This window comes from Anastrepha obliqua, chromosome 2, assembly GCF_027943255.1.
Source record: "Anastrepha obliqua isolate idAnaObli1 chromosome 2, idAnaObli1_1.0, whole genome shotgun sequence".
In the NCBI taxonomy this organism is placed as follows: domain Eukaryota; kingdom Metazoa; phylum Arthropoda; class Insecta; order Diptera; family Tephritidae; genus Anastrepha; species Anastrepha obliqua.
In genome coordinates, this window is record NC_072893.1 from 127,635,377 (window position 1) to 127,661,640 (window position 26,264).

Here is a 26,264-nt window from a genome sequence, read left to right on the forward strand (position 1 = left end):
TCAAGGGATGGCCACCAGACCATGACTCCGTAGGTCATAATTGGTCTGACAATGGCCGTATATAGCCAGTGAACTATTTTGGGGGCTAGTCCCCATTTTAAGCCTACAGTTCTCTTACAGGAATAAAGCGCCGTAGCAGCCTTCTTTATTCTTTCCTGAACATTCAGCTTCCATGAAAGTTTCCTGTCAAGGGTTAAACCTAAGTACCTGGCCTTTTCACCGACCAGCAAAAGAGTTCCGTTGAGTGTCAGAGGCCGGCAGTCGGGAATTTTATATTTCCTTGTAAACAACACTAGTTCCGTTTTGGCCGCATTCAGGCTCAAACCACATGTTTTGGCCCAAGTATCCACATATTTTAAGGTTCTTTGCATTAGACTGCAGAGGGTGTCTGGAAACTTCCCCCTTATTACTATAGCTACATCGTCCGCGTAGGCCACAACCTTAATTCTCCTCTCCTCCAGATCCAGCAACAACTTGTTCATAGCTAGATTCCACAGAAGAGGAGAAAGCACCCCGCCTTGAGGAGTACCTCTACAGACAGATCTGCGCATCACCGAAGAGCCCAACGTCGAATTCACGAACCTGCTCGTAAGCAACTGTTCAATGAAATTCACAAAGGTTCCGGAGATGCGCAGGTCTGACAGCGTGTTCGTTATGACCTTAGGCAGGATGTTGTTAAAAGCTCCTTCGATATCTAAAAAGGCTGCCAGTGAATAATCTTTAACCTCAAATGAGCTTTCAATTGATGTGACCAGTGAGTTTAGGGCCGTCTCTGTAGATTTTCCTTTACAGTAGGCATGTTGCGATTTGGAAATACGTGAGTGGGGTACGCTGTACCTGATAACTGAGTCGATCAGCTTTTCTAATGTTTTCAGTAGAAAGGATGATAGACTAATCGGTCTGAAATCCTTAGGTTTGGTATGCGAGCTTCTACCTGCCTTCGGGATAAAGATGACCTTAACCTCCCTCCATGCTGAGGGAATGTGATTTAACTGAAGAGTACTTTTGAAAATGGTTACTAACCACCTTGTGATATGAGCCAGAGGCTGCTGAAGTTGTGCCGGTATTATCCCATCAGGGCCTGGCGATTTATACGGCTTAAAATTTCCTATAGCCCAAGTAATATTAGTTCCATTGATTATGTCTGAGATATCTGAGTTAATCTGAAATTCTGATAATCTGGGGTTGCAAGTTCGGGTAGGACCCGAGTTATAGACTTCAGAGCTCCCCGGAAAGTGAGTATCTAATAGTAAACTTAGCGACTCCTTGGTAGAAGTCGTCCAGCCGTTGTCTGGCTTCTGTAAAAAGCCAATAGATGTCGTTGATCTAGCCAAGACCTTTCTTAAGCGAGAAGCTTCCGCTGTAGTTTCTATATCCTCACAGAACGACCTCCATGAAGATCTTTTTGCTTTCCTCAACTCTTTTTTATAGACTTTGAGTTGCTCATAATAGAAGTTCCAATCGTCTTCCGAATTAGAGTATTTCGCCTTATTAAATAGTGTTCTACATACACTCTTATGAAGGCTAAGTTCTGAGGACCACCATGGGGGTTTTGTCTTCCCCTTGTGCCTGACAAGAGGGCAAGACTTATTTAGCGCTTTGCAACATGTTCCGGTAAACAAATTGACTAGCTTATCTAATTCTTCCTCGTTTTCTGGATAGTAAGGGGGAATTTCGGGAAGATTTCTCTCCAACTCGTAATTATACATCTGCCAGTTGGTCTTCCTGTAGTTCCTAAAACTAGTAGGTTGAGGGATTTCTTTTTCTAATATTAATTCAATATAGCGATGGTCTGAGAAGGAGTGCTTCTCTAATACTCTCCATTGAACCACCTTATCTATTAAACAATCTGAGACTAGGGTGATGTCAAGAACTTCCTGACGATTCCTGATTATAAAAGTAGGATCGTTCCCACGATTACATAACAGCAATTTAGTACATAAAATGTAATTGAAAAGTAACTCACCACGTTCGTTGATATCCGAGCTTCCCCATACAGAGTGGTGTGCATTCACGTCACCACCCAGTATTAGTCTGCTTTTGGAGGTTTCGCTGTCCGTTATCAAATCCACCAACAGTTGTGGTGGTACGGGTTCTTCGTGGGCCAAGTACATCGACGCCATACGAAATTCGATGTCACCTGCTTCCCAGCTTACCGTCGTGAAGTCTTCATTGCTATATTTTGGGATTAAGAAAACGTTAAGTTTAGATTTAGCTAATACGCATGTCCTACTTTTACCTGCACAGCTGGCAGCATAAAGCTTGTAGTGCGGAGCCCTCAATCCGCATATGCGCCCTTGTCTCACCCATGGCTCCTGAATGAGGACAATGTCAGGATTTTCTACCGCCATTAGTTCAACAAGGGCGCCGGTTAGCACGAGAAAGAAACGACTGGCGGGCTTTGTTAAGCTCGGCCAAAATCGCGTAAGCGGTTATCGCGCCAATTAAGAAGAAGATCAGTGTAACTTAAAAACCGCTTGGTTTCAATAAAATTTATACTGCTTTTGAAAAGCATAAAAAACTCGTCCTGGTCGAAGGATTTTTTTCACAAATTTCAATTTTTTTTTTTGACGTGTTTAAATTAATTCTCGTTTTTTTTTCTCGAAAATCTGACAAATAATTCCTGAGGACGCCACATTGTTATTTTTGATAAAAAAAGCTTTGATCAGGCACAAGATTATCTATTAATAAAACTAATTTCTCTTGTCCGATTGATTTTAGATGAATCTCCAAGGACTTGTGATGATACCGCAAGGGACTTTTGGGGTAACGGGCTCCACACAAACAGCGATAACTTTTACAATTATTAATTTTTTTTTCAAATTTTTGCTAAAGTCAAGTCGAAACATGACGTATTAATGCTATGTTTTTATTTTTGTAAAATAAAGCAATTGACTAACAAAAAAATTATTGAAAATAATCACTTTTTCAGGCCTCTGACTAGCCCTAGCCCCTTAAGATACTTCGAAAGTCAAAAATTTTCCTTTGACCTTTAATATTTCGCTCATTGTTCACTTGCGAAGAAAAATATATTGCTCGAATCAGCATAAGCGTTTTATATTTGGTTTTTCAATAGCTCAGCGGCATCTATTCTAGACTTGTTTCGTATCGTTTTTTAAATAAAAAACGTAATTTAAAAAAAATATAATTTTTAAAATTCCTTTTTTATAAAAAAAAGTACTCACCTTACACAATTCAAAGTTTTTGAAACTTGTAGCAATTAATATTATCAACAATGTTTGGTTTTTATTTGAGGTACTCTGTTTGAAATTCCCCAATTTTAACTCAATAATAAACCACTGACATTTCACGATCAATTCAAATAAAAAGGAATAGAGAATATTTTCTGAAATTTTATTAACACATTTATTTGTAAACTAACAGCATTTGCCCGTGGCGGAAAATAAAAATTAAGTAAATTAAAGAAAATTAAGTAAATATGCTCGAGTCGCGAAGTTTTGTTGCGAAAATGGCAAACGAACTGCAAGTGGTGGCGAACGAACGGAAGCAACTGACGTCTTAAGCCGTGAAATATTCGTAAGAAGTTAAGCATAAAATGCGAAATGCAAAACTTACTATAACGCGCAATTCCAAACGGTAGACGAAAAGGCAAACACAAACGTAAACGCTGACGCGCACAACAAACGACCAGACGCTGCCAAGTGTGAAAATATAATAAGCGAGCAACATAAAAGAAATGCTGAAGATGTTGTTCGTATGGTAGCAAAGTTGCCATCAACAACAATAGCGGTGGCAGCAGTTGTGGTTGCTGCAGAAAATCTACAACAAGTGTCTAGTAAAAAGAAGGTAAAATCTACAAACTGCTCATCTGCTACTGCTGCAGTAAAATACGTTAGTAGTCGGTGGTATGGGCCTGTCGTTTACGCTTGGCCATAAGCTGGGCGTCGCAAAAAGTTTGTATGTTTGTAAACACCACTAATATATGGATTAATGACTGAATGAACTTCATGGCGTCGGCTAAGTGTGCGGTGCTTGAAAATCTTATACTTGTATGTATATACATATTTGCATGTCTATATAACATGCATGAGTATGCCTTCACTCTTAACCACGTGCATAACTGGTGTATATATATATATGTATACGCAATGTTGCTAAGTGCAGTCCAATACGGATCTAGTCAGTGCCTACTTCCGAGAGTAGTTAGCACATCGCCAGCAGCATAATCTAAGCCAGTCATTAGCTTCTGCAAAAGCAAGTACGTTCATGTATGAATATATGTGAATATGTATGTATGCAGCTGCAAAAACAATCAACAGTAATCTTTAATGCGTTCATTGCACACAGTCAGAGCACAACGCTGGGTGTCGCATTAAAACAACTAACCCTACATACATATATGTATGTATAATGTTATTTGCAGTAATGTTTTCGCTTCCTTCACGAAAAAGCATAAGTATAAAGAAGCTAAAGAAAGGTGGTGAAATGTATAACACAAGCCAAGTGCAAGTACCTTAACTGTGAAGTAGAAAAACGGTAGATTGCTCTAAGCAGTCTCTTGTACACTTATGATTCAGTGGTCTGATCTACGGTGATAGGTCGTGAGAATTTATAACTTATGCTAATATGAGTAGATACAAGCATACATACATACTCATATAAAAAAACAAAACTGGCTAAAGCGTTACAAACAAGTCCACAATACTTAGCGGCAATTTTTCTACTAAGTGCGTTCATATTCTGTTGCTTTTTATATACAATACGTAGATGTACACACATACATACTGCTCGTACTACATATTTATCTGCCCTTGTCTATTACTCGGAGAACATATTATATAATAATAAAAATTAGTGATTATACCCTTTGTTGGGTGGCTCCTCCTTCTATTTGTGGTGTACGTCTTGATGTTTGTCCACAATTGGATGGGCCTACAATTTTGTACCGCCACCGAATGGCAGATGGTTTTTTATGAGAAACCTTTTCATGGCAGAAATAAACTCTGAGGCTTTCCATTTCCTGCCGAGGGGCTACTGCTTTAGAAAACACTTTTTCTAAAATATTATCATATATATACATATATACTATGTATATACACATATGTATATGTATATCATATATTATAAAATCATCATCATTGTTAGCTGAACAACTGAATAGCCCGGTCTGGGTCTTTTCCTGCTCTAACATACCTATATCTACAGTTAAACAAATATTCTTTAATTGACAAATTGAAGGAAATAGTTTTTTTTTTCGACAGGAAATCCTGCGTTTTCATTCACGCTACATATTCATCATACATACATACATAAAACAGTTGATTAGCAAATCACAATAGATAGTTTAGCGCCTTTTTATTTCAATTGCATTTGGCATTCGTGTACGCAAGTCTCCAACAAAGTAAAGAAAATTGAGGGAGTAATAGCATTAACAGACGGCGGCGTTAATCCGGATTATCGGGACAATTAGTCTGCTTAAAATTGTGGTGTGACAGACGGTTGTTATGCGGATTATTGAGCTGATTCGTTTATATAGTTTCAATACAAAATGGACCGCAGGCAACAAATACGGTTATTAGCTACATTGATACTAAAAAATAATCATTAATAAAAAAACAATTGTAGTTTGCAGTTTCTGAAACTGCTCCGAAATATCAAAACAACTAATGTAATTTGGAACCTGTTAGTCCTTGTTCAAAAATACAAACAAATATATGTACTCTTCTTCCTCCTATTTTTTTCAGAGGCACCCTAATTTGAGATATTTCCGAAGTAAGTCGTTACTGCCAATAACGCCACCGTCTGTCTATGCTACTAAGTGCCGTTTCATTTTGAGGGAGAACTGTTAGTTTCTGCTGAAAAACTTTTTGCCAGGAGCAAAAACAGCTCATCAATTTAAGCAAGTTAGAAAAATTTATTTCACTTCGCAAAAAGCAAATATATGGAATTTAGATATTAAATATGTAAATAAATCTATTTTGGACTCCACATTATGTGCCTGATGAACGCTCTATGTCCAGGATTTTTGAATTTTCTATTACCTTATTTCATCTTTAATTTTCTAGCAGCTGTTCATGACACTTGCAAGTTTTTACTAGTTTTCAATTCGTTTACTACTGTGAGCACTTCACAACATACTCGCTTTTGTTGTTGTTGTAACAGCATAAACATTCCCACTACCTACATACGGGGAATGCTGATGGAGCGACAGTCCTTGGCCGGATATAAATCCGGGTCGTTTCGGTAACGTAGAGCCGACTGTCGTGGAAACGAACATACATACTCGCTTCGATGTTTCTGCTTGAATGTCCAACTTCATCGATAATGTGTACCGCACATAATTCATGCTAGTTTTCAGCACATCCATTCACTATTAAATTATTTTGACACTTGAATAAAATGTCAGTGCTGCCTATTGTGAACGAATTGTCTGGCAGTGACGCATTAAAAGTATTTTAGTGCGTTTGCCAGCTTGCCGTTTTCCTACAAACTAAGAATCAACTCATCCCGGGCGGGAGTTTAAAGTACTATTTTTAACAACAGACAATGTTGATATCTCCGAACGTAAAATAATTTGAAAACAAACAAAATTAATAAATATTTATTACATTATGCAGCAAAGTTATACGCGTGTGTGTGAATACTTGTAAGGGACAAGTAACCGGATTACGTTAGTTTCATTAACATTTTTCATTGCATCACTTTCACACGGTCTTGCTGACGCTGTTAAAGAATATACGAAATATTCACTAATAAAAAAATAATTCACAAAAAGCCATTAGCAAACTAATTATTAACAAAACAATATGTGCGACGATGTTGTAGAATTTGACGAGTTCATCAAATATGAACTGACTAAGGATTGCGACTCTGTGGAAGAAGAGACCTTTATATACGAAGTAGAAGACGAGGTGGAGGTGGAGCAGCTAGAAGATGTGACGATAAAGCCAGAATCTATTATAATGGAGGTTATCGAGGAGGACGACACTGAGCAGGGTTATGAGGTGACTGAGGGGCTAGTGGAAATTGCGCCTGAGTCGCTGCCCGCCGATGTAGAATACATTAAAGAAGAAGAAATTGAACAAAAGCCAGAGGTGGAGCGTTCGCCGAATGATGTACCTAAAGGCCCAAAACGATACCTGCTCTTTGACGAACTTGTTGCCAACATTGTCGACTATGATCTTGATGATACTCCTATTGTCGAATTCTCCTTGTCGAACCCTGATACAGACGAGAAACTACCTGTCGAATGTGGCATTTGCCCCGATGTAATGCACAAAGCAAAACTCGCTGCCCATCTCAAAACACACCTTGTACCCGGAACAAATCGCTATGCCTGTATTTACTGTGACAAATCATACAAAGATCATAGTTACTTGGCTGGACATTCACGCCGACACATGGGCATTCGGCCATATGTGTGCGAACCATGTAAGCTGTACTTCTCAACAAAGCAAGACCTGCGTGTACATAATCAACGACGCCACCAAGAAAAAGAACATATTTGTGAGATCTGTGGCAAAACATTTTCACAAAATACAATGTTGAAGCGACATCGCGAGTCCACACATGAAAAGATGAGGCGTTTCCAATGCGACCACTGTCCCAAAGCATACTACAAGAATTTTTCACTACAGGAACATGTTCGGAATGTACATATGGGCAATAGACGAATGCTGGTGTGTCCTTTTTGTGGAATGCAATGTCGAGACGCCCACAAGATGGCTCGGCATCGCAAGCTGCTCCATCTCAACCAAAAATACTTCCATTGTGAAATTTGTCAAGAAGAATTCACAGATATAAGCTACTTTGATGCGCATAAACGTTCCATACAGTGTCGAAATAACACGCAACGAAAGTTAGAAGAGGAGCAACTGTTACAAAACCACGCAGAGGAGGAACAAATACTACTGCAGCAACAGGAGGAGGAAGATCATCCTGTCGAGGAGGTGGAGCAAAAGCAAGAACTGCATTTTGTAGCACAACAACAAGATGAATTACAGCTACAATCACAAACAGACGAGCTTTGTTATGAAATTACAGTAGTGAATAGCGATAATTAAACACAAACTTTAAACTGAAAACAGAAAACTAATATATGGTAATAATAGCCTTCAACTCCGCAACTTGCGTACTATATGATAGATGTATAGAAAAGTAATATGCGTTTAATAAATTGATATTTTCACAATGTTTCCATTGATTAATAAAGAATAACTAATTTAAACAATAGCAAATATAAAAAAAGATTTTCATTATAAGTTGGAACAAGAAATTTATTTATGAAAAATCAATAAAATTAAGAATATGCGAGTTCTTTATTCTAAGGTGGAGAATGTATGTACATATGTAGCTTTTAAATTATAGTGTAAAATATTATAATTATTAATTTTAATGATATTTGTTTGATGGCAGAGTCCAAGAACTGACCAATTTTCATAAATGCTTAACTGAAACAAAATCTAAATTTATATCTTAAATACTTATACTTACAAACAAAATATAAATACTTAACACATATTTATCATCATAATATAAATAAATATGTAATTTCATGTACTTCTGAAATACTTAAGCTCGAACAATATGTCTTTCCTCTGATACTCATACAGCACTATGTAATACAATTTAGTTCGATTTTCACAACAAAATTCTTGTGAGATATTCACTTGGCGTACTAGAGTTCATAAATAATCAAATTCAAAGAAGTTCTAACATTGTTTCACTTTCTGCTTCCTCGAGCGCTTCGATCGTTGTTATTGCATCTGCATCAGCATGCACATAACTTTGATGATCTAGTAATGATTTCTTATTTTTAAATTCTAATTTGCAACGCTTACATTCGTATTCTAGGTCCGCAGTATCATTAGTTATTTCTGTGGTAAGGGTGTTGCTTACTCGACCGTTACCGCCTCGCACTATGTCATGTTTGCTCTTTTCATGCCATATTAAGGAAGGTTTTTGATTGAATCGCATATTACAAATGCCGCATTCGTAACGCAAAGCGTTTTCATGCAACTTCATATGATTCCGTAGCGATTCAATTCTTGTAAATGTTGCTTTGCACTGGTTGCATTTATGATTACGTTCCCGTGTATGCACCACAGCATGCTTTCGTAACTGATGACCATCATAAAACAGCTTTTCACATTTATCACACTTATGTTTTCGTTCACCAAGATGTCGCTTTTCATGAATATTTAATGCACCATTCGTTACAAACCCGAAACCACAATATGTGCACACAAATGGCCGTTCGCCGGTGTGCCGTCTGATATGTGCACGTAATTCAGTGCGTGTGAAAAACCGTTTATTGCACTCCGCGCAGGGAAACGGTTTATTGTTCAAGTGTCTTCGTTCATGTCGGCGCAAATTTATTATATTTGCAAAGTCATAGCTACAAAATTTACATTTATATTTTCTTTCTTCTCCAGGATGTCTCGGATATTTGTAAACAACAGATCGAAATTTTGAGCTTTCTTCTCTTGGTGTATCAGAGGGAGGGTTTGATAGCTTTTTCTAAAAAATATAAAGCGAGTTTGATGACTACATGGGACAGTTTTCAATTGAATGTCACTTACATTTTCTGGCGGATGCTGAGCAGTTTCATTCTGGCTGTCCACATTTACACGACACATGGATATTTTCACCGGCATATTTTCATCATCGATTATGTTCTCAAATACTTTGGCGCCAGCGGCTGAACTGATTTCCGCCGAATAACTACTATCGCCTACGACATTAGTGTCTGTCAATATGTCAATATACTCTTGTTCCGCAACTTCTTCATCATCATCATATTCCATCGATTCCGTATTCAGTTCTTCAAGAATGTCAACATTATCAAAGTGATTATCAAAAATGTGGTTGAGGAACTTGTCATAAGCACTGAATTTCTCACTGCAAAACTTGCACTCTAGTATCATAAGGTAGTTATTTGTGATATACACTTCTCCACAGTGATGCCTTTGATCTGCAATTGCAGCCATCCTTAAGGTATATTCGTAAGAAATTTTTATTTAAAAAATGCACTGCGCTATGACTTGACGACATAAGAGTTTATAATTGTCGACTGAAACGAAATGCTTCTTCTTCTTCTTCTTAAAATATGTGTTCACGGTCAAGTTTACTAGAGACTTCTCAAAGGCCTACTATAGGTGCGATATAATATTTGCTTGTAAAAAGGCGTGAAAATATCGTCCCCTTAGTATAACAATAGCCTATGTGCTCATAGACTATTATTTTTTTATTGAATTTTTGGATTCTCCATCGTCGATTTTATATGTGGTCAAAATTTTGTCAAATTCTAGTTCCACAAAGTGGGTCAAAACGTCAGTCAAAAAATAATAAATATTTACAGACATAACGAGATTTGAGTGAGAGCTACTTTCAACAAAAAGTTTGAAATTCATTTTCTCAAAACATCAAAAAATGTATAGGCTATTTTAATACTAAGGGGACGATATAATATATTAAACAATTTAAATAGAAGAAAACTCAAATACCTTTTTGCAACACAACCGTTAAATATATAGAAAAAAACGTTTCAAATTTTAAGGAATTATTTGGTACAATTTATTTATGAATAATGCTTAACAGTAAATGCTATGAATATTTGCGCATCTGCAATGAATTTTTTTAATGTTACATGTAATAAATAATTAAGTCGATTCACATTCACCTCCGATGGGATCATTGGTCTGGGCAGAGCTTTTGTCTTCGATTTCTTCGCGGAGAACATTATGCTTATTCTTCACATGCCATAACATGGTGGGCCTTTGATTAAAACGCATATGACAAATGATGCATTCATATCCTAATTTATTTTCATGCAATTTCATATGAGTTCGCAATGTTTTCTGCCGACTAAACTTGGCTTGACACTTTTCACATGAATAATTACGTTCCTGCGTATGTACAACAGCATGTTGTCGTAGCTGATAGGCATCGAAAAAACTCTTTTCACATTGATCACATTTATGTTGTCGCTTTCCAATATGCCGTTTTTCGTGCATAGTTAATGTTCCAGCAGTTATAAAACCCTTGCCACAATATGTACAAACAAAAGGCTTTTCGCCGTTGTGCCGCCTTATATGCGTGTTCAATTCCGTGCGCGTATAGAAAGCTTTATCGCATTTTAGGCAGGTGAAGGGCTTTATAATATTGTGACGTTGTTCGTGGCCAGGCAAATTATGAAGTCCAGAAACTGCAAAGCCGCATATTCTACACTTGTATTTCCGATCGGCATCGCCTCCTTTCGAAGTAGTCGAACATGTTCGCAATGTTCGTATATTTGGATTTGAAGTTTTGGAAGGCTCCTCCTCCTAAAAAAATTTTACATGTAAATGGAATTTTTAAAATAGTGTTCAAAACTTACGATTATATCCTCTAACACCACTGCATCATCTTCCATTGGTACTAGCACATCTGTTATCAAATCTTGTTCGTCAGTTCCATACGGAAAATCTTTCAATGTTGTCGAATCGATTTCTACGTATTGGTTATCTTTTGGAAGCTCAACATTATTTTGCTCTGGCTCAGATGCGCGTTGCTTAGGGCCGCTCTTTGATTTTTCGGCTGAATTCCAATCATCAAAGTGTTTTTCAAATATATGATCCAGAAATTTAGTATAAACTCCGAACTGTTCATTGCACGATTTGCACTCAAGAATCATACTAAAATTGGACGTAATAAATACTTCGCCACAGTGAAATCTTTGCACTGTCGCCGCAGCCATAACTATTGTTAAAATATATTTTTTATTGGTAATCGAAACAAGCGTACGACTCTATAACAATGCTTTTAAATGTTTACAGTAATACGCGGAGCAATGATTTTGGAAAATATATTCTTTTATTTTGTTATTTGTCAAAAATGATAGAATGTATTCAATTCGTTTTGGATATTTGTTGGGACAGAACGATAATCGATAATTTTGTTCAATATATTTCATATCTTAAGAGATGTTCACATATGGGAAATTATCGAGCCAGATCTCGATGATTAATCCAACCGTTTATAGATAAGTTTAATTACCTGTCAAGTTTGCGTACATTTATTGTTGCTCAGAGATTTTTGTTGTTGTAAACATTCCCCACACATATACGGGGAATCCTGTTAAAGTGACAGTCCTTGGCTGAATATAAATCCGGGTCGTTCCGGCACGTTGCACCGACTATCATTGGAACGTACTCTGAGATTCATGTTGCTTAGTTCATATTGACGTTGGATAAATACTATATAGGAGAACGGCAAAAAATGCATCAATTCACTTAGGGTCACTTTTTTGGTGCTAGTTTAACTGTAGTAGCTTTTTAAGCAGTGTTTAACCCTGCAAAATTGAGAGTCCTGCGCTAACAGGCCAACGCTATTGTGTGTATCGCCGAAAAGACGAAAGTATTCATGTTAAAATTTTTCAAGGCAAATCTATAAAAGATGGTAGAACTAGAGCATCAACAACATTACATGTATTTGGTTTTTGCGATTCAATTTAAAGAAAATCTACTCTGCTCCCAAACCTGAATGAATTCGCCTTGCCGGCATCCATTTTTGTTCTTGTAACTTTGTTCTTGATGTTTCCAACAAAACTAAATAAATAATCGAAATCAGGATTGCACACCGAAAGTTATCATAATAACCCTATGGTTATTAATAAATCCAGAATGACTGAGTGTAATCATGTAAAGTAAATAGGTTGCTTCCTGTTTCCATTAAAATCATCTAGACCAAATGAAATTATTTCATAAGAATCATTTCATGCTCCGTGAACACTACTACACGCTTAGACTTAGTTTTCTGAACTGCAACGCACTCACGAGCACTGAACTGCAACGGACTCACGAGCAAGATTGACGAAATAGTCGACTTCATGAGCCGGTATGGTATCAAGATAGCTGCGGTCCAAGAGACAGAACTGTCGGGCAATGACATTGATGGCCTATGCACAAAAGTAAACGACTGCAACTTCAGGTACACGTCGATGATACCCCAATACCGACGGTAAACAACCCCAGAATATTGGGAGTCACCTTTGACAGCTTGCTCTCCTTCTCTGCGTATACAACCGCTATTGCAACGAGAGTACAGAATCGCAACAAGGTCCTCAAGTCGCTTGCCGGCAGCACTTGGGGCAAAGACAAAGAAATGTTGCTGTCGACTTTCAAAGCAATAAGCCGACCGCTTCTTAACTATGCTGCGCCTGTCTGGTCGCCTGGAACTAGTGATACGCAGTGGACGAAGCTCCAGACCTGCCAAAATACTACAATTAGGACCGCGACAAAATGTCTCCTGATGTCCCCCATACAACACCTGCATGACGAGGCTCACATGCTTCCTGTGAAGGAGCATAACAAACTGCTCAGCAAGCAGTTTCTGCTAGGGTGTCACCGTAGGCCTCACCCATGCTTGTGCCTGAGCCACCTCCCAGGCACATCAGGAGGCACTTCCTCAACTACGTGGACGAGATCCTGAACAAAACAGACAGACCACTCCAGGATCGGACAGTGTACAGACAGGCCATAAACGACATTCATCGGGAGACCCCTACCACCTTCTTAAGCTCCCGACTCCCGAATGCCGTTATCGGAGTCCAACCACCACCAATTGCAGACGAAGAGCTCCAGCTTCCCCGAGAGTCCCGCGTAACCTTGGCACAATTACGTTCTGGATACTGTTGCAGGTTAAACTCCACCTAATCCAGAATCGACCCCGACATACTAAACATATGCCCGGCATGTGAAGTCACCCCGCACGGCACTAACCACCTTTTCACATGCCCCATCAAACCCACTCATCTAACACCTCTCTCCCTCTGGACCCAACCCGTCGAACCAGCCAGTTTCCTGGGCCTACCGTTAGATGAGTTAGACGAAGACGACCAGTGATTACACTACACTGACAGGGCAAAGATACTGCTACATCAACAACTTAGTTTCCCCCATTTCTAGCAAACATGAGAGATTACAGCCATTCGAAACCAAATTGTGAGAGTAACTTCGCCTGCCACGTTATATGGGAAATGGCGCCCACACATATAACACGTACTCTTACAGTCATCCAATCCATCCACATCATTCGTTTTGTGTTTCACAAAATTAACTTTAGCTTAATAAGTTCCCCTCAAAAATTGTTTTTTTTTACCAATCAGTCGTTGTTCAGACGGCAAAGTAACATGCTATAGTATAGTATTCCTAAAAGCATCTAAATTCGATAGAAACTTGGATGGTAATATAGAAAACCCTTTGAAACTTCGACTTTTGCAGTATCGGGCAACCCACATTCCTTCTGTTAAAGGTTTCGACCAAAGTGGCGCTAGTTTATTTATCATTTTAACCAAATTTCAACGTACTTTCTTGCAGATTAATTAAAAAACTCCCCCACAATTAAATTCTAAAACCGTCCTTCAAAGAAATACGTCCGTACCAAGCAGCTTACAATGTATTCCAACTCCGAATATAATATTTTTATTTTAGCTTTATTAGGTTTAGTATTATTTTTATTGATATAGTGACGTATGCATATACTCGTATTGTGTAATTATAGAGCAATTAATCGGGACTTAGATTCACTTATATTTTATGAAGCTAATAGCAAAAATCAATATCAGAACTGCATTTTACAGGAAAAACAATCGCACAAATATTAATAACATAAACACATGTTTTTTTTTTTTTAATTTTTCTTAAACTTAAAAAAAAGCGTAACTGAAATCAATATTTATTCTCTTTCTGTATAGCAAAAAAAAAAAAAAAATCAATTGGCATTGCGCTGCAACAAATTTAATTTTTGCTGTAATATTTACATTTTTAGTAAATCTTCGATGTGGCTACGAAATATTATATATTCGGACACGTTTTAAGGGGCTGGTTTATTTTTTATTTAGTGCAGCACGGTTTGAGCCGATTAAACGAAAACTGCAGATATTATAGTTAAAAATCTTATTATGTAAAAACGTATGGCAGTTTAATTGTTTGACTTTGACTTGAATCGTAATTTGGCCATTGATGTCATGACGCGGGATCACAGTGTGGTGTGGATATACGTATGTATGTATGTATTTAATAGAATTTCTATGCAAGTATGTAAAGTTTATTGCATCATATATAACAACTATTTACTGAATAATTTGCAGTGTTTTCGTTTAACCAGCTCAAAATGTTTTCAAATATTTTTCAAATGCACATATGTTTGCAACAAATTATACATACATATATATATGTATGTATGTGTAATTAATAGAAAAGATCAACAACAAAAAATGTACGTACGAGTATGTTGTAAAAGAAATACAAAAAGTGTAAGTATTATAATAATATAAATTAGAGAACTAATTCCCTTTTTGTTTGCCAACTAAATGAAAATTACATATATTTTTAGATTTCAATAAGCTTAAAATATAAACAAGTACTTTAGTGATTTTTTAATGCACAGAACTATTGTTAAAGCATAAAAACAGAATAGAGAACATTTTGAAGTTTTCTTATACATTTTTAATATTCAATATTTTTTCTTTTTTAATTAAATGGTTTGCTAACATTTACAGCTAATATCCCGCAGCTTTCAGCCAATTTTCCAGTTTTACAATTTACAATCTGCTTAAAAATTTAGATTTTCCACAATCTGCTTCCAGCAAATATTCAAAAATTAATTGTTTTTTTTTTTGTGGTTTCGTATATATAATTGTTGTGTTGTATGGGTTAACATGTACTAGATACATGTATGTAAGTTTGTAAACGGTACAAAATCTATTGTTAAAACTTTAAAATCTAAAAGCTCTTATTTTTTTGTATTTACTTTTCTCCTATTTTCAACTGCTTTGCTACTTGGTAACATTTCTGCTGTTATTTATAAGATATACTCTGGTGTGTATGTGTATGTTAGTTGAAAATGTCCTTCAAGTTCATTGCAAAAATACAATACGCGCATTACACAGCGATAATGCTTTCAAAATTGTTGGTTCTATTTATACTTATTTCAATTATAAATTTTATGTTTTTTTTCTATATTAATTTTATATCTGTTCTTATGTTTATACCTTCGTCATAATGTAACCATAGAAGGTTACCACATGCATGTATGTATTTATCCATGCACTCATCTTACTAATCTGCATATCTATTATTTGCAAAAAATGTGATTTATCTTTTAATTTCAATTTGAGCTTATTAGCCATTAATCAATAATTAAAAATTTAATGGTTTGGGCGTAATTGAAAGAAATATGTTCTATGTTTGTAGCAATTGAGTATGTATTTGAAAGCTTTAAAAGCTTAAAACATGTTTTAAATTCTATAAAAAAATTGTAGTCCTGTAATTGAAGGGGTCTTCTACTTTGTTGACAAATCCAAAGCGAAAGTATTGATCACTGGATCACTGCACACAGAGCATACAAAACTGAAGTATCTTCTGAGAGTCTAGGTCTGATATTTTAGACCTGATATTTAAGAGAAAGTGTCAAAAATATATAAATATCGAAAATTTACCACAAATTTTGAAAAATGAAAATAGTTACTATGAAGAAAAAAGTTCTTTCTATATGCTCCAAGGATCGAATCTCTCATTAAATTCTCGAAACGAATTAATATCTTGGACCAAAATCTATAGTAAAAAATCTCGGTTAGGTGGGGAAATCATATAATATAATGAGCTCTAGGGCAACATAACGGACCCAACTTGCGGTCTATGTGGCACTCCGATGCGGGGTCAACCTTAAACCAACCAACCAACCATATGCTCCAACCTTCATGTATCTTAATTAATTGGTAATTATGTGCAAACATAGGCTCTCACTTTGTAGGCCATCGATTACTATCAATTAATGCTTTTATTTAAGCACTCCTACCTTCTATACAGCTTCCACTTCGTTTCACACACTTAAATTTTACATTTTAAGACATCGAGCTACATGGTAAACGTGGCGAACCCATTTGCGTTAGCACACGATCCAGCCATTGTAGTGGCCCATTCAAATGCAACTCGATCCAACAAGGAGTCGAGGTAACCGTCTGACGTCTATACTCAGCACCCCAACCTTTCACAAATGACATACGTATGGTGCACATGCGTGTTAATTGATATACGGCCTCAAAACCCTGTGAAACCGATTGCGATAACAATGCCGCGAATTCTTGGTTATTGAATATTTTTAAATTACATCCTGGTGGTATTTTACAGACAGTAGCTGGATGCCACCCGTAGCGTTGATTACAATTGGGGCTCTGCACAAATATAGACGAATCACTGAGACATTCCGCGAACACCTCACCTCCAATATAGTAAAGACGCACTCCCTTGCCAATGTGACGACGTGTCTGTTCAACTACTTCATTACGATTCACATTTGAAAGTAGGCCAAGACAGAAGCGCTCCGAGTTGGAGGGATCAGTGAACCCATCCACTGTAATGGATGGTTGCGAGGCATGGAAGGTTTCACCAACACGCGTATTTAACTCATAGTATGAAATAGAGCACCAAAAAGCGGGCTCATGATACATTACGGGACTAGCATCGACTGGCGGGGTCAATCTTGACATATTCATATTGTCATTTGGATCGATGGGATCACCATCTTCGCTCATGTAGCCAGGCGGTGGGGTGCCTGTATTAGGAATGCTACTGCCAACGCTTAGTACACTTGATTGTGAGTCCATATTGCAAGCACCAGATCCTACAAGTGACCCATTAATCTGTTGTTGTTGCTGTTGAGCCGCACTCATACCTAAACCAACAAGTCCACCCGGCGAATGTTGTTGCTGCTGTTGATGATGATGGCTTGACAACTCCATATACTGTGGCGGACTCAACGAAGCGCTGCGTATAGTGGCGGCATTGTACTCGGTATTGTTAGGTATTTGGTGGGTGTGATTATCCAAAGGATAGTCAGAAATTGAATCGGGAGGTGTCGGCAATGATTTTGGCACCAAAATTGATAGCTCAATCTTTTTGTAGTGATATGGATTAATACAAATTTCGTCCTTACGCAAATGAAAAGCGTATTCGCAATGTTCCAAAGCTTTTAATTCATTCTGCGATTGTAGATCCGGCCAGCGCCATACGCGACAATATATGACGTGTGGTTGGCCTTTGCGCAAATTTTCGCCAGTAGCGCCTGGCTTACTGCGCGGTACGGTTACACAACGCGTGTTACAGTTCTGTGTGGAAATGGCACGTTCTAACTCTTCAAGCTGAATATTCTTTTTCACTTTCTTGACAAGATTTTTTACCGCTTTTTCAGACCACTTCCCTTCCACTGTATCTTCGTTGCCCTTCTTGAGTGCTAACAAACGTTTAACTACTTGTGGGGTGAATGGCAACATCGCACGTGGCACAGCAAGCGTGCTCTGGTCGACAATGAGTCGTCAACAAATGCGGCAGATTCGGCTGGTCGCAAGAAATATTCACTGGCCTCAAGCTCAAAACTAAGCCTTCTGTAATTGTAAATACTTATCCTGTCAGTAATAATGAATATTTTTTTGAAAAACTTGCTCTGCACGTTTGTTGCAACAGCAGGCAGAAATAACCACGAGGATTGTTGAAGTTTTCCTAAAAAGGATGATTTGTGAAAATACGGACAAACATAGTTTTATAATATGAATATTTGTTTTGAACAAATTCTAATAAATTAGTATACCAAATATATGAGTAACGCTAATTGCCAAACCTCACCTTTTTCTAGCTTACCAATCCAGATTTTCACTTGATCGTGTATGATTCTACCAAAACCCTAGTCGAATCAAATGGGTTTTTATTAATTTTTGAATATTCTCGAGAGTATTTCGCATATACATACATATACCTATGGTATGACGTTTAGGTAAGTCAATAGAATAACTTCGCTTGTATTTCTTTTATATTTCAAAATTGTGTACTTCTGGCGATTTATATATTAATTGCCGTTTTGATTGCGTTATACTTACATATATATCAAATATGTATGAGGCTTTGCTTACTGGCTGAGTGTACTATTTTGCACGAATTCTTTATTTTCTGTCTCCTCTTAGTCTGCCTGCTGACCTTTCACACTTTTTTGTGCTTTCCGTTCTACCAGAGTCGTCGTCTGATGGATACTTTTCTTGCCTCTTCCTTCTGCCGACTGGATATTTTTTTTCCTTTAGAGACGTTTTTCATGCAACAACTCGCACTGTCGCTGTTGACGTCGTAGCCGTTGTCTCAATGCCTTGTTATATTGCATTTATCAATGTTCCCGCTCCAAGTATTTGCTCGTTTGTGCACCTCTTTTCCCTCTTGTCTTGACCGTCTGCTCCACTCAAATACTTTTATTTGCCGTCTTTCAGTTCGGCACCGACTGCTTTTCTTTTTACTGTACTTCCTCTTCCTTCCTCCTTCTCCTAATCAATCACTTTTGCCTTTCACCAGACGACCCAGACAACCAGTGATAGCAATTGCCAATGGCTTCTCTAATTATACTCAATTACACTAATAATTAATTTTATGTTTCAATTTTACTTTTACTAGCAAAAGTAAGATTTTTTCGCCAAATTTTTGCAATTATTAACGCACAAAAAACTGTAAAAATATGGAAAATGAAAATGAAAATAAACTCGCCTCCGCACAAAGCAAAATTTACAATCGTCTCATTCATTCCGTCGTCATTCGGTAAAGGTGTTACCAGTTGCGAAAGTTTCGCACTTATTTGCCACTTGTCAACAATTTGAATTTATTATTAAGTAAGAATTGTATTATGTATATAGAAAACATTAGTTTTAAAATAAATTCCACTTCTGTTAAATATAAAAAAATGCTTTCATTCAAAAGAATTTAAATTAAGAACGAAGAGAAATATATTCGTGCGGGAACTTTTGGTATCAAAATGTTATTCTACACGAACAGCAGAAACAATTTATTTTAAAGAAATGTTAAGGGAATAAAAAAAAAAATAATTCTAGCGTACACTTCTGTTAGGTGTTTGGCCTAGCTCCTCCTCCTATTTGTGATGTGCGTCTTGATGTTGTTCCACAAATACAGTTTCAAGCCGACTCCGAATATTTTTTATGAGGAGCCTTTCTTTTCATGGCTGAAATACACTCGGAGGTTTGTCATTACCTGCCGAGCGGCGACCGCTATTAGAAAAAACGAGGGAATACATTTTTAAATAAAATATAAACCCCTGCTTACTATAATATATATACTGTTAAGTAATTTTAAAGAACCCTGCCAGAAACTCATTGCTGAAGATGATCGCTGCGGATCTTGTTCAAGGAGATTATGCTGCTAAAATTGTATAAGATAACAAGCGTTAAAGGAGCAAATGACAAAATTATGACTTGAAGCATTGAGGAAACTTATGGAAAGTGGTTCACGCATTAGATGTCAAGTCCGTCACCAGCCAATATTAACCTCAAATTCAACAGGAAATAATTCAAAGGTCTTACCTATTTTACTATAACTTTGCCGCTACTTGAGTACATTTAACAAAAGCATTGTTGTTTTTGCCAGCGAATGATTTTTGGAGAAATATGAATATGTACATTTATTTATTTTGTTGGGGTGTATACTTAATTGTTGTTAATGATTAGTAATTTAGTGTTTGTAATGTTAAAAGTCCCCCCCCAACCAAAATAATTATTACTTAGTAGACAAATTTCTGATTCCACAAACTTTTTTTTTTTTTCAAAAGTCCACTTGTTTATTTTTTTAAGTTTATTTAATAATGAATATCAATGGAGCAGTATTTACAGATTGAATTCGCTTCGGCGAATTTTTTCATATTAAAATACGGTTATATTATATAAGTTATTTATATTCTATTGTACCTATGAGCTTTTAATAAATCTCATTTTTATCATTCCTAGAAGTTATTTCAATATCAATTTAGTACTATATTTTATAAATTTTTATTACATTTTGTCGAATTGTTACGTTATATTATTAACATGATTTTGCAGAATGCTTAAAGTTGTTTCAATGCTCTCTCTCTCTCTCTCTCTCTCGATTGGTGTTTAGTTGATCAGTGACGTAATGGTTATTAATAAAATATTTAAGTGATAAATGCTATGACTATTCTAACTGAGACAAAAATATATCAAACGACAGCAATTACTATCAATGTTTAATGTATATTTTTCTTAGAATTAAATTTTTGTATGTACATACATTTACTATTATGACGCAAATTCAAATTCAGCATTTAATGAATGTGGCTAATAATTTGATAAGCTTGCAATTATGAAAAACTCTTGCACAAGGCTAATACAAAAATGTATTTAACATTTGAATTTCTTAAAATTGTTTTCTTCTTCATTTCTACTTTTGTCTTTTGTTAGGAAATTTTTAATGTTTCCCAATTTTTGCTTAACTTTGGTGTAAGTAACCTTAAACAAATTTCGCCCTTGTATTATTTTTGTTATTTTAAGTAGTATATGAAATTTAAAATCTAACTCATAATAAAAAATAGTTGATGGTTACGTTTGTATTTCGCTTAATTTCACTATAATCTTACAATAAATTATGTTTCAAGTAATTTCAAAGCTGCACTTAATTGATGTACTCAAAAAAAAAGTTAAACCCTAAAGCACTTACGAACAAATGTAGTATTTTTATGCGAAATTTCAAGTAGCATTTGAAATCTATACATAATTTTTTTGATTTTTGAAAGAATTTTACGGTAGCTTTTGGGCAGTCACTGATTTTTAGCAATTTGTTCCCTAAAATCTTCAATAATAATCTGGGTAGCTTCATTATGAATGTGTATATAACTCTAAGGCCTTTTCAAGGCTTTTCGGTACATTATTTATGTTTGTATGTATATGGTAATATGCATATGAATAAATGTACGTACATAAGTATTTAAATATGTTTGTTAAAATTTTAGCATTCATCAGTTCTGTAACAATTCTATGCTATCGAAATGGATGTGATGGCTTATGTGGAAGAATACTGTTTGTTATAACTAAAACAATGGAAATATAATGTGCACGTGTGTGTGAAAATTCTTGCAAGAAAAAAATAAATAAATTATGAGTACTATTGAATGCAAGGAAAATTGAAAGAAGCAGCTTTCTTCACACATACGTTGCACGCAAATTTGCGTACGTTGTACGGAAAATTTATGATATTTGAGTATTTTTTAGTTAAGTGGTATACTTATACATGCAGTCGGAATAGTGTGTGAATATATAGCGAATGATTACCACAGTCGGTTATAGATCGAACTATCGTTTGCACTACAGACAGGTTTAATGTCGTTGTTGCCGTAATCGAAAAGAACAAAAGTTGTGAATGACAACCCACTCTTACAAAATACAGCATTATATAAAATATACATATGCACGAGCCTGGAAAATATTTTGTGCTGTTACAACAGTAATAACAACAACAACGACAATAATATATGTAGATCGAAGTACAATAGATTGCTGCCGAGATGCCTTTGAAAAATGGCTATCCTAAATAACCAATCGGTTTGTCGAAATCACACGCACACAAAAGCATCCTAGACATGTTTCCAATTGCTGCTAACATAATCACAAAAATGGGCAGCTTAGAGGTATCGTGCGAAGGATAATACAAAGTACCTACAGATGTATGTAGACACAACACAATGGTTAAGATTAGACTAGATGTTGTTAGGAAAGACTGTAATTCGTAATATTTGTACCAGCATATTTAGTCTCGGGTCACCTGACAATGGTAGAAAAATTAGGATAATATATTTATGCTTAAACGTAATAAATCTCTTAGAAATACTATGAATTTTTTAAAGCGCTTTTGCGTTTTTCTCTTGTTTTTTTAAACTAAATATTTTTTTGTCAGTGCATATATATAGAAAAAACCCTCTTTTCTTATATTTATCTGCCTTCTCTATTCATTCATTATCTCCTATTCATATTCCACTTTTGCGCTTCCATATCTCTTACTAGCAATGCTTATGCCGTATATGATAGTTCAAACCGCTTGGGTGAGAATAGCTACGCGAACAATATTTGCACACATACCGCTTTATGCTGCCACCATATGCGCCAATCGCTTGTCCACTACTGCCGACGCCGTGGTTACTTGGTTCTTCCCCTTCCTCATACTCCTCTTCGTCATCATCATCTTCTTCCTGCTCATCTTCTCGTCTTGAAATGTCTTCATTTTCATCACCATCTTCATCCATTTGTGTACCTTGAGGTTCATTACCATTATCATCATCATCGGCTTCATCTTCGTCTTCATCAACATCTTCATCGCCTTCGCCATCGCCCTCCGAATCTGTTACCATCTGTGCATAGTCATCACTTTGTTGTTGTCCAGGTATAACTGTTTCAAAAATCTCCAACGGGTTGATGCTATTGTTACCGCTAACCCGTCCTACCTTGGAGTTTGCAGCATTCGCCGCATCTTGTTGAGCGTCGGGCGAATTTTCGCATCCAGGACAAGCGTAAGGTTTACGCAAGTAGATAGCACTAGTGAATATCTCTTTGCAGTAATCACAACGGTATTTACGATGCATCTTCAGATGGTTCGATAAATGATGTCTCAAACGGAAGAGTTTATTACAATAGTCACAGCGAAATGGTCGCTCCTCTTTATGGTTAGCCATATGAATATCTCGCTCCTTACTACTGCTCAGCACTTGACCACAAACCATACATGGAAATGCGGTTGCACTTTCGTGAGTCATAATATGGGAGATGAAATGGTTTTCTGTGCCATATGATGCACTACAGATGGAACATTTGAACTGTTTCTCTTTCTGATGTGTATTCATATGATAGCGTATGGCCTGTTTTGATTTGAATCCTTTTTTGCAAATGGGACATTTAAATGGGGTCTCATTCGAATGTTTAATCATATGATTGCGGTATAGCGAGTAGTATTGGAAGGTTTTGTTGCACAATGCACAGTATGCAGTGCCACGTATTTGACGCCGTTTCGTCTTCATTTCACCGCCACTACCATCAGCTGCCCCACCCAGTATGCTAGCATCCAAAGAGTCAGTGGGAGCAATAAATAATTGATTATCGAAATCTTCTTCTTCGTCGTTTTCATAAGCGCCGGTTGTATCAAAATCGTCCTTAACCGGAGCATAATCGGCAGCATCGAAAGCAGTATTACCATTTGAGGTTGCGTTAGTTTTCATTTTTACATTTGGTGTGGAGGATATTGGTGTGTACTTATTTGCATAAGATTGGAAATTTGCTGGATCGGCACGCCACTGTGCTGCCGACTCTTTAACGGCACCTGAAGCATGTTCTTTCTCGTCTTCCAGCGTGTCATCATCAACACTATTATTTTTCCTCTTTTTATTAAAATCAACTTGTCTTTTAACATCTCCTTGCTTTGAAACTGCAGCAGACACCGGTTGTCGGTGTAGTGCATTATGACTGCTTGTATGGCGGTATGTTGTTGAATTATCCTGCCCATTTAAACTATAGTCCTCAGACTCTGTGTGCACATTTACGTCCAGATAGTTGCCGCAATCCAAATACTAATTATAAAAATTTGATTTTTGTATACATTATTAAATAGAATAATTTTCATTTACAAATACACATGTATGTATGTAAAATGATTAAAAGAAAAGTAAACCACAGTTTAGAAGCCTTTCGACTTAATCAAATCTTTAACGCATACACTTTTTTTAAGATATTTAGAGTTGTGGTGAGTTTACGTTAAACAGGAGTATGTATTTAATACCATTTTTCCTATTAAATTACTATAATGGTTAAATTGGATTCGATACAACATTTACTTAAAACCAGTTTAAAAACCGATGCATTTTTCTCAGTGGTAAAGCGTCTGAAAAGCTATTCAAAAAAGTTCAGCATGATTAAAAAAAATAGAAGAAAAGCTAAAACAAGAAACCTACTTTAAGAAAAACGAAACCGGTTCATTTCAACCCCCTCCGGCTGTGCAAACGCACCAACGATCTACTACTGATTTTATCCGTTTTTCAAAAGCCAAGCACACATCTCATTTATTATGCACACTGTAGTAAGGGCAACGTATATCGACAAGTATAAAAGGATAAAACATATGAAGCCAGCTGTAAGAAGCCTGTTCTATTTTAAAGAAAAAAAATCGATAAGTACATAAAATTTTTGTAATAAGAGGGAACGAGTAGCAAATGTTGTAAAGCGAAACTCATTGATACATTAAAGTATGTACATATATATGTACGAGTGTACATTTTGTACAATTTTATAAAAATTTGAGTTACTAAATTAAGGATTATCTCATTTCTGGACTTTTTAAGGGTGTTATAAAGCACAGAGGAAACTGTACAAAACAATATATAAAATAATTATATACTTCGTCCGGTTCATAATTCTTTGCTTACATCTTGATCTTGTTCATAGAAATTTGCTTGTTGATTGGTCTCGTATTCGCCATCGTCCGTTTCATCACCTTCGTCAGTAAATCCACCCAAATGTTTTATTTTAATGTGGCAAATAAATTCGCCGATGTCACGTGTGCTTTTGTTGCAATAGGTGCAAATAAATGTCCACTGACGTGCATTATTGGATACAAAGACTTCCCCGCAACGTGACTTCGGTAAGGTAGGTTTTTTAGTGCTATTGATCTCATGGCTGGAGTTCACTAGACCGCAGCTGCTGTCAATTCCCCCACCAACGCCACTAGCACTTTTTAGCAGAGCAGTAGGTTGCAGTTGATTTTGTTGTAGCTGGCGCATCGCACTTCGTCCCACTTCATGGTGCTGTTTACCTGCCACTGCCGATGTACCTTTTTCATGTTCCTGACTACTAACACCACCCTCCTCTGCGGCTCTACTTTCAATGCCAATCTCCTCCTGCTCTTCATCCAGCTTCTCTGTTTTGATTGCGATTCTCGACATATTTTACACCAAAGCAGAAAATATAAATTACACTTAGTTATTTTAATTACTATTTTGACATTGTTTCGGATGAAATGAACACTTTTTGCAGAGCCTTTCGCAGACGGCAATGTATAAAACTTTTCAATAGAGTTCGAAAATTGTTTTTATTATTTTGTCAAATGCGTGTGAAAAGTGTGTGAAAAAGGGAGAAAGAGAGCGCGTGCCGAATTGGGAGGAAAGAGCAAGAGAACGAGTGCGCGCTTGATGAAAATCGACAGGGTGTTGCCGGACTGTAAGCACTTAAAACCTGAAAATGTTACCACATAAATATTTTCACTGCTTGTTAAAAATATGCCAAATGCCTAGTAATTAGATAAGATTTGTCAATATATAATCTCCTTCATCATGTAATTAAAACTATATTACTTTTTCTACTTCACTAATTATTTGTTTCATGCCACGACTGTCAAGTTGTAATGTCGCCATATCTGCATCTCGCCGATAATCTGATTGACCGAAAGACG

General features: G+C 36.5%; 6 protein-coding genes across 10 annotated transcripts in view; 2 read left to right on the plus strand and 4 right to left on the minus strand.

Annotated features, from left to right (window-relative positions):
* LOC129238927 (uncharacterized) overlaps positions 1-3,690 on the minus strand; it is a 35,691-nt gene extending 32,001 nt beyond the window's left edge. The window contains exons 1-2 of the mRNA XM_054874163.1: positions 3,577-3,690; positions 3,186-3,346 (exon numbers count right to left, since the gene is read on the minus strand). The gene's annotated coding sequence lies outside the window, so the exon portion shown is untranslated. The remainder of the gene's footprint in view (positions 1-3,185; positions 3,347-3,576) is intronic.
* A 5-nt stretch (positions 3,691-3,695) lies between these two features.
* Positions 3,696-26,264, plus strand: part of LOC129238933 (zinc finger protein 91) — a 42,965-nt gene continuing 20,396 nt past the window's right edge. The window contains exon 1 of the mRNA XM_054874173.1: positions 3,696-3,807. The gene's annotated coding sequence lies outside the window, so the exon portion shown is untranslated. The remainder of the gene's footprint in view (positions 3,808-26,264) is intronic.
* LOC129238931 (zinc finger protein 583) lies at positions 6,402-8,238 on the plus strand. The gene has a single exon (XM_054874172.1). It carries the CDS (start codon positions 6,768-6,770, stop codon positions 8,022-8,024), a length of 1,257 nt encoding a protein of 418 aa, XP_054730147.1. The 5' UTR covers positions 6,402-6,767; the 3' UTR covers positions 8,025-8,238.
* On the minus strand, positions 8,355-11,864 carry LOC129238416 (zinc finger protein ZFP2-like). Its single transcript, XM_054873439.1, has 4 exons — positions 11,339-11,864; positions 10,626-11,285; positions 9,543-9,971; positions 8,355-9,480 (listed from the first exon to the last, which is right to left on the minus strand). Exons 1-4 carry the CDS (start codon positions 11,696-11,698, stop codon positions 8,662-8,664), a joined length of 2,268 nt encoding a protein of 755 aa, XP_054729414.1. The 5' UTR covers positions 11,699-11,864; the 3' UTR covers positions 8,355-8,661.
* Positions 14,391-19,555, minus strand: LOC129238930 (mothers against decapentaplegic homolog 3). 5 transcript variants are annotated; one of them, XM_054874170.1, is made up of 3 exons: positions 18,875-19,555; positions 18,624-18,681; positions 14,391-18,500 (listed from the first exon to the last, which is right to left on the minus strand). In XM_054874170.1, the coding sequence occupies exon 3, from the start codon at positions 18,272-18,274 to the stop codon at positions 16,847-16,849; it is 1,428 nt and encodes a 475-aa protein (XP_054730145.1). In that variant the 5' UTR covers positions 18,275-18,500; positions 18,624-18,681; positions 18,875-19,555; the 3' UTR covers positions 14,391-16,846. The 5 variants fall into 5 exon arrangements, with proteins under 5 accessions (XP_054730145.1, XP_054730143.1, XP_054730144.1 ...); XM_054874168.1 differs by having other exon boundaries at positions 18,624-18,753; XM_054874169.1 differs by having other exon boundaries at positions 18,748-19,555.
* On the minus strand, positions 20,643-25,884 carry LOC129238926 (sal-like protein 2). The gene is made up of 2 exons (XM_054874162.1): positions 25,243-25,884; positions 20,643-24,390 (listed from the first exon to the last, which is right to left on the minus strand). The coding sequence occupies exons 1-2, from the start codon at positions 25,756-25,758 to the stop codon at positions 22,834-22,836; spliced, it is 2,073 nt and encodes a 690-aa protein (XP_054730137.1). The 5' UTR covers positions 25,759-25,884; the 3' UTR covers positions 20,643-22,833.

What these genes read in the sequence shown, in the direction of transcription:
- LOC129238926 (XM_054874162.1), bottom strand. Translation starts at nt 25,758, where the DNA reads ATGTCGAGAATCGCAATCAAAACAGAGAAGCTGGATGAAGAGCAGGAG. An exon ending in TCTATGAACAAGATCAAGAT is followed by an intron (nt 24,391 to 25,242) that starts GTAAGCAAAGAA and finishes TTTTATAATTAG; the next exon opens with TATTTGGATTGCGGCAACTA.
- LOC129238930 (XM_054874170.1), bottom strand. Translation starts at nt 18,274, where the DNA reads ATGTTGCCATTCACCCCACAAGTAGTTAAACGTTTGTTAGCACTCAAG.
- LOC129238931 (XM_054874172.1), top strand. Translation starts at nt 6,768, where the DNA reads ATGTGCGACGATGTTGTAGAATTTGACGAGTTCATCAAATATGAACTG.
- LOC129238416 (XM_054873439.1), bottom strand. Translation starts at nt 11,698, where the DNA reads ATGGCTGCGGCGACAGTGCAAAGATTTCACTGTGGCGAAGTATTTATT. An exon ending in GAGGTGAATGTGAATCGACT is followed by an intron (nt 9,972 to 10,625) that starts TAATTATTTATT and finishes TAAATAAAAATT; the next exon opens with TCTTACGAATATACCTTAAG. An exon ending in CTCAGCATCCGCCAGAAAAT is followed by an intron (nt 9,481 to 9,542) that starts GTAAGTGACATT and finishes TATATTTTTTAG; the next exon opens with AAAAAGCTATCAAACCCTCC.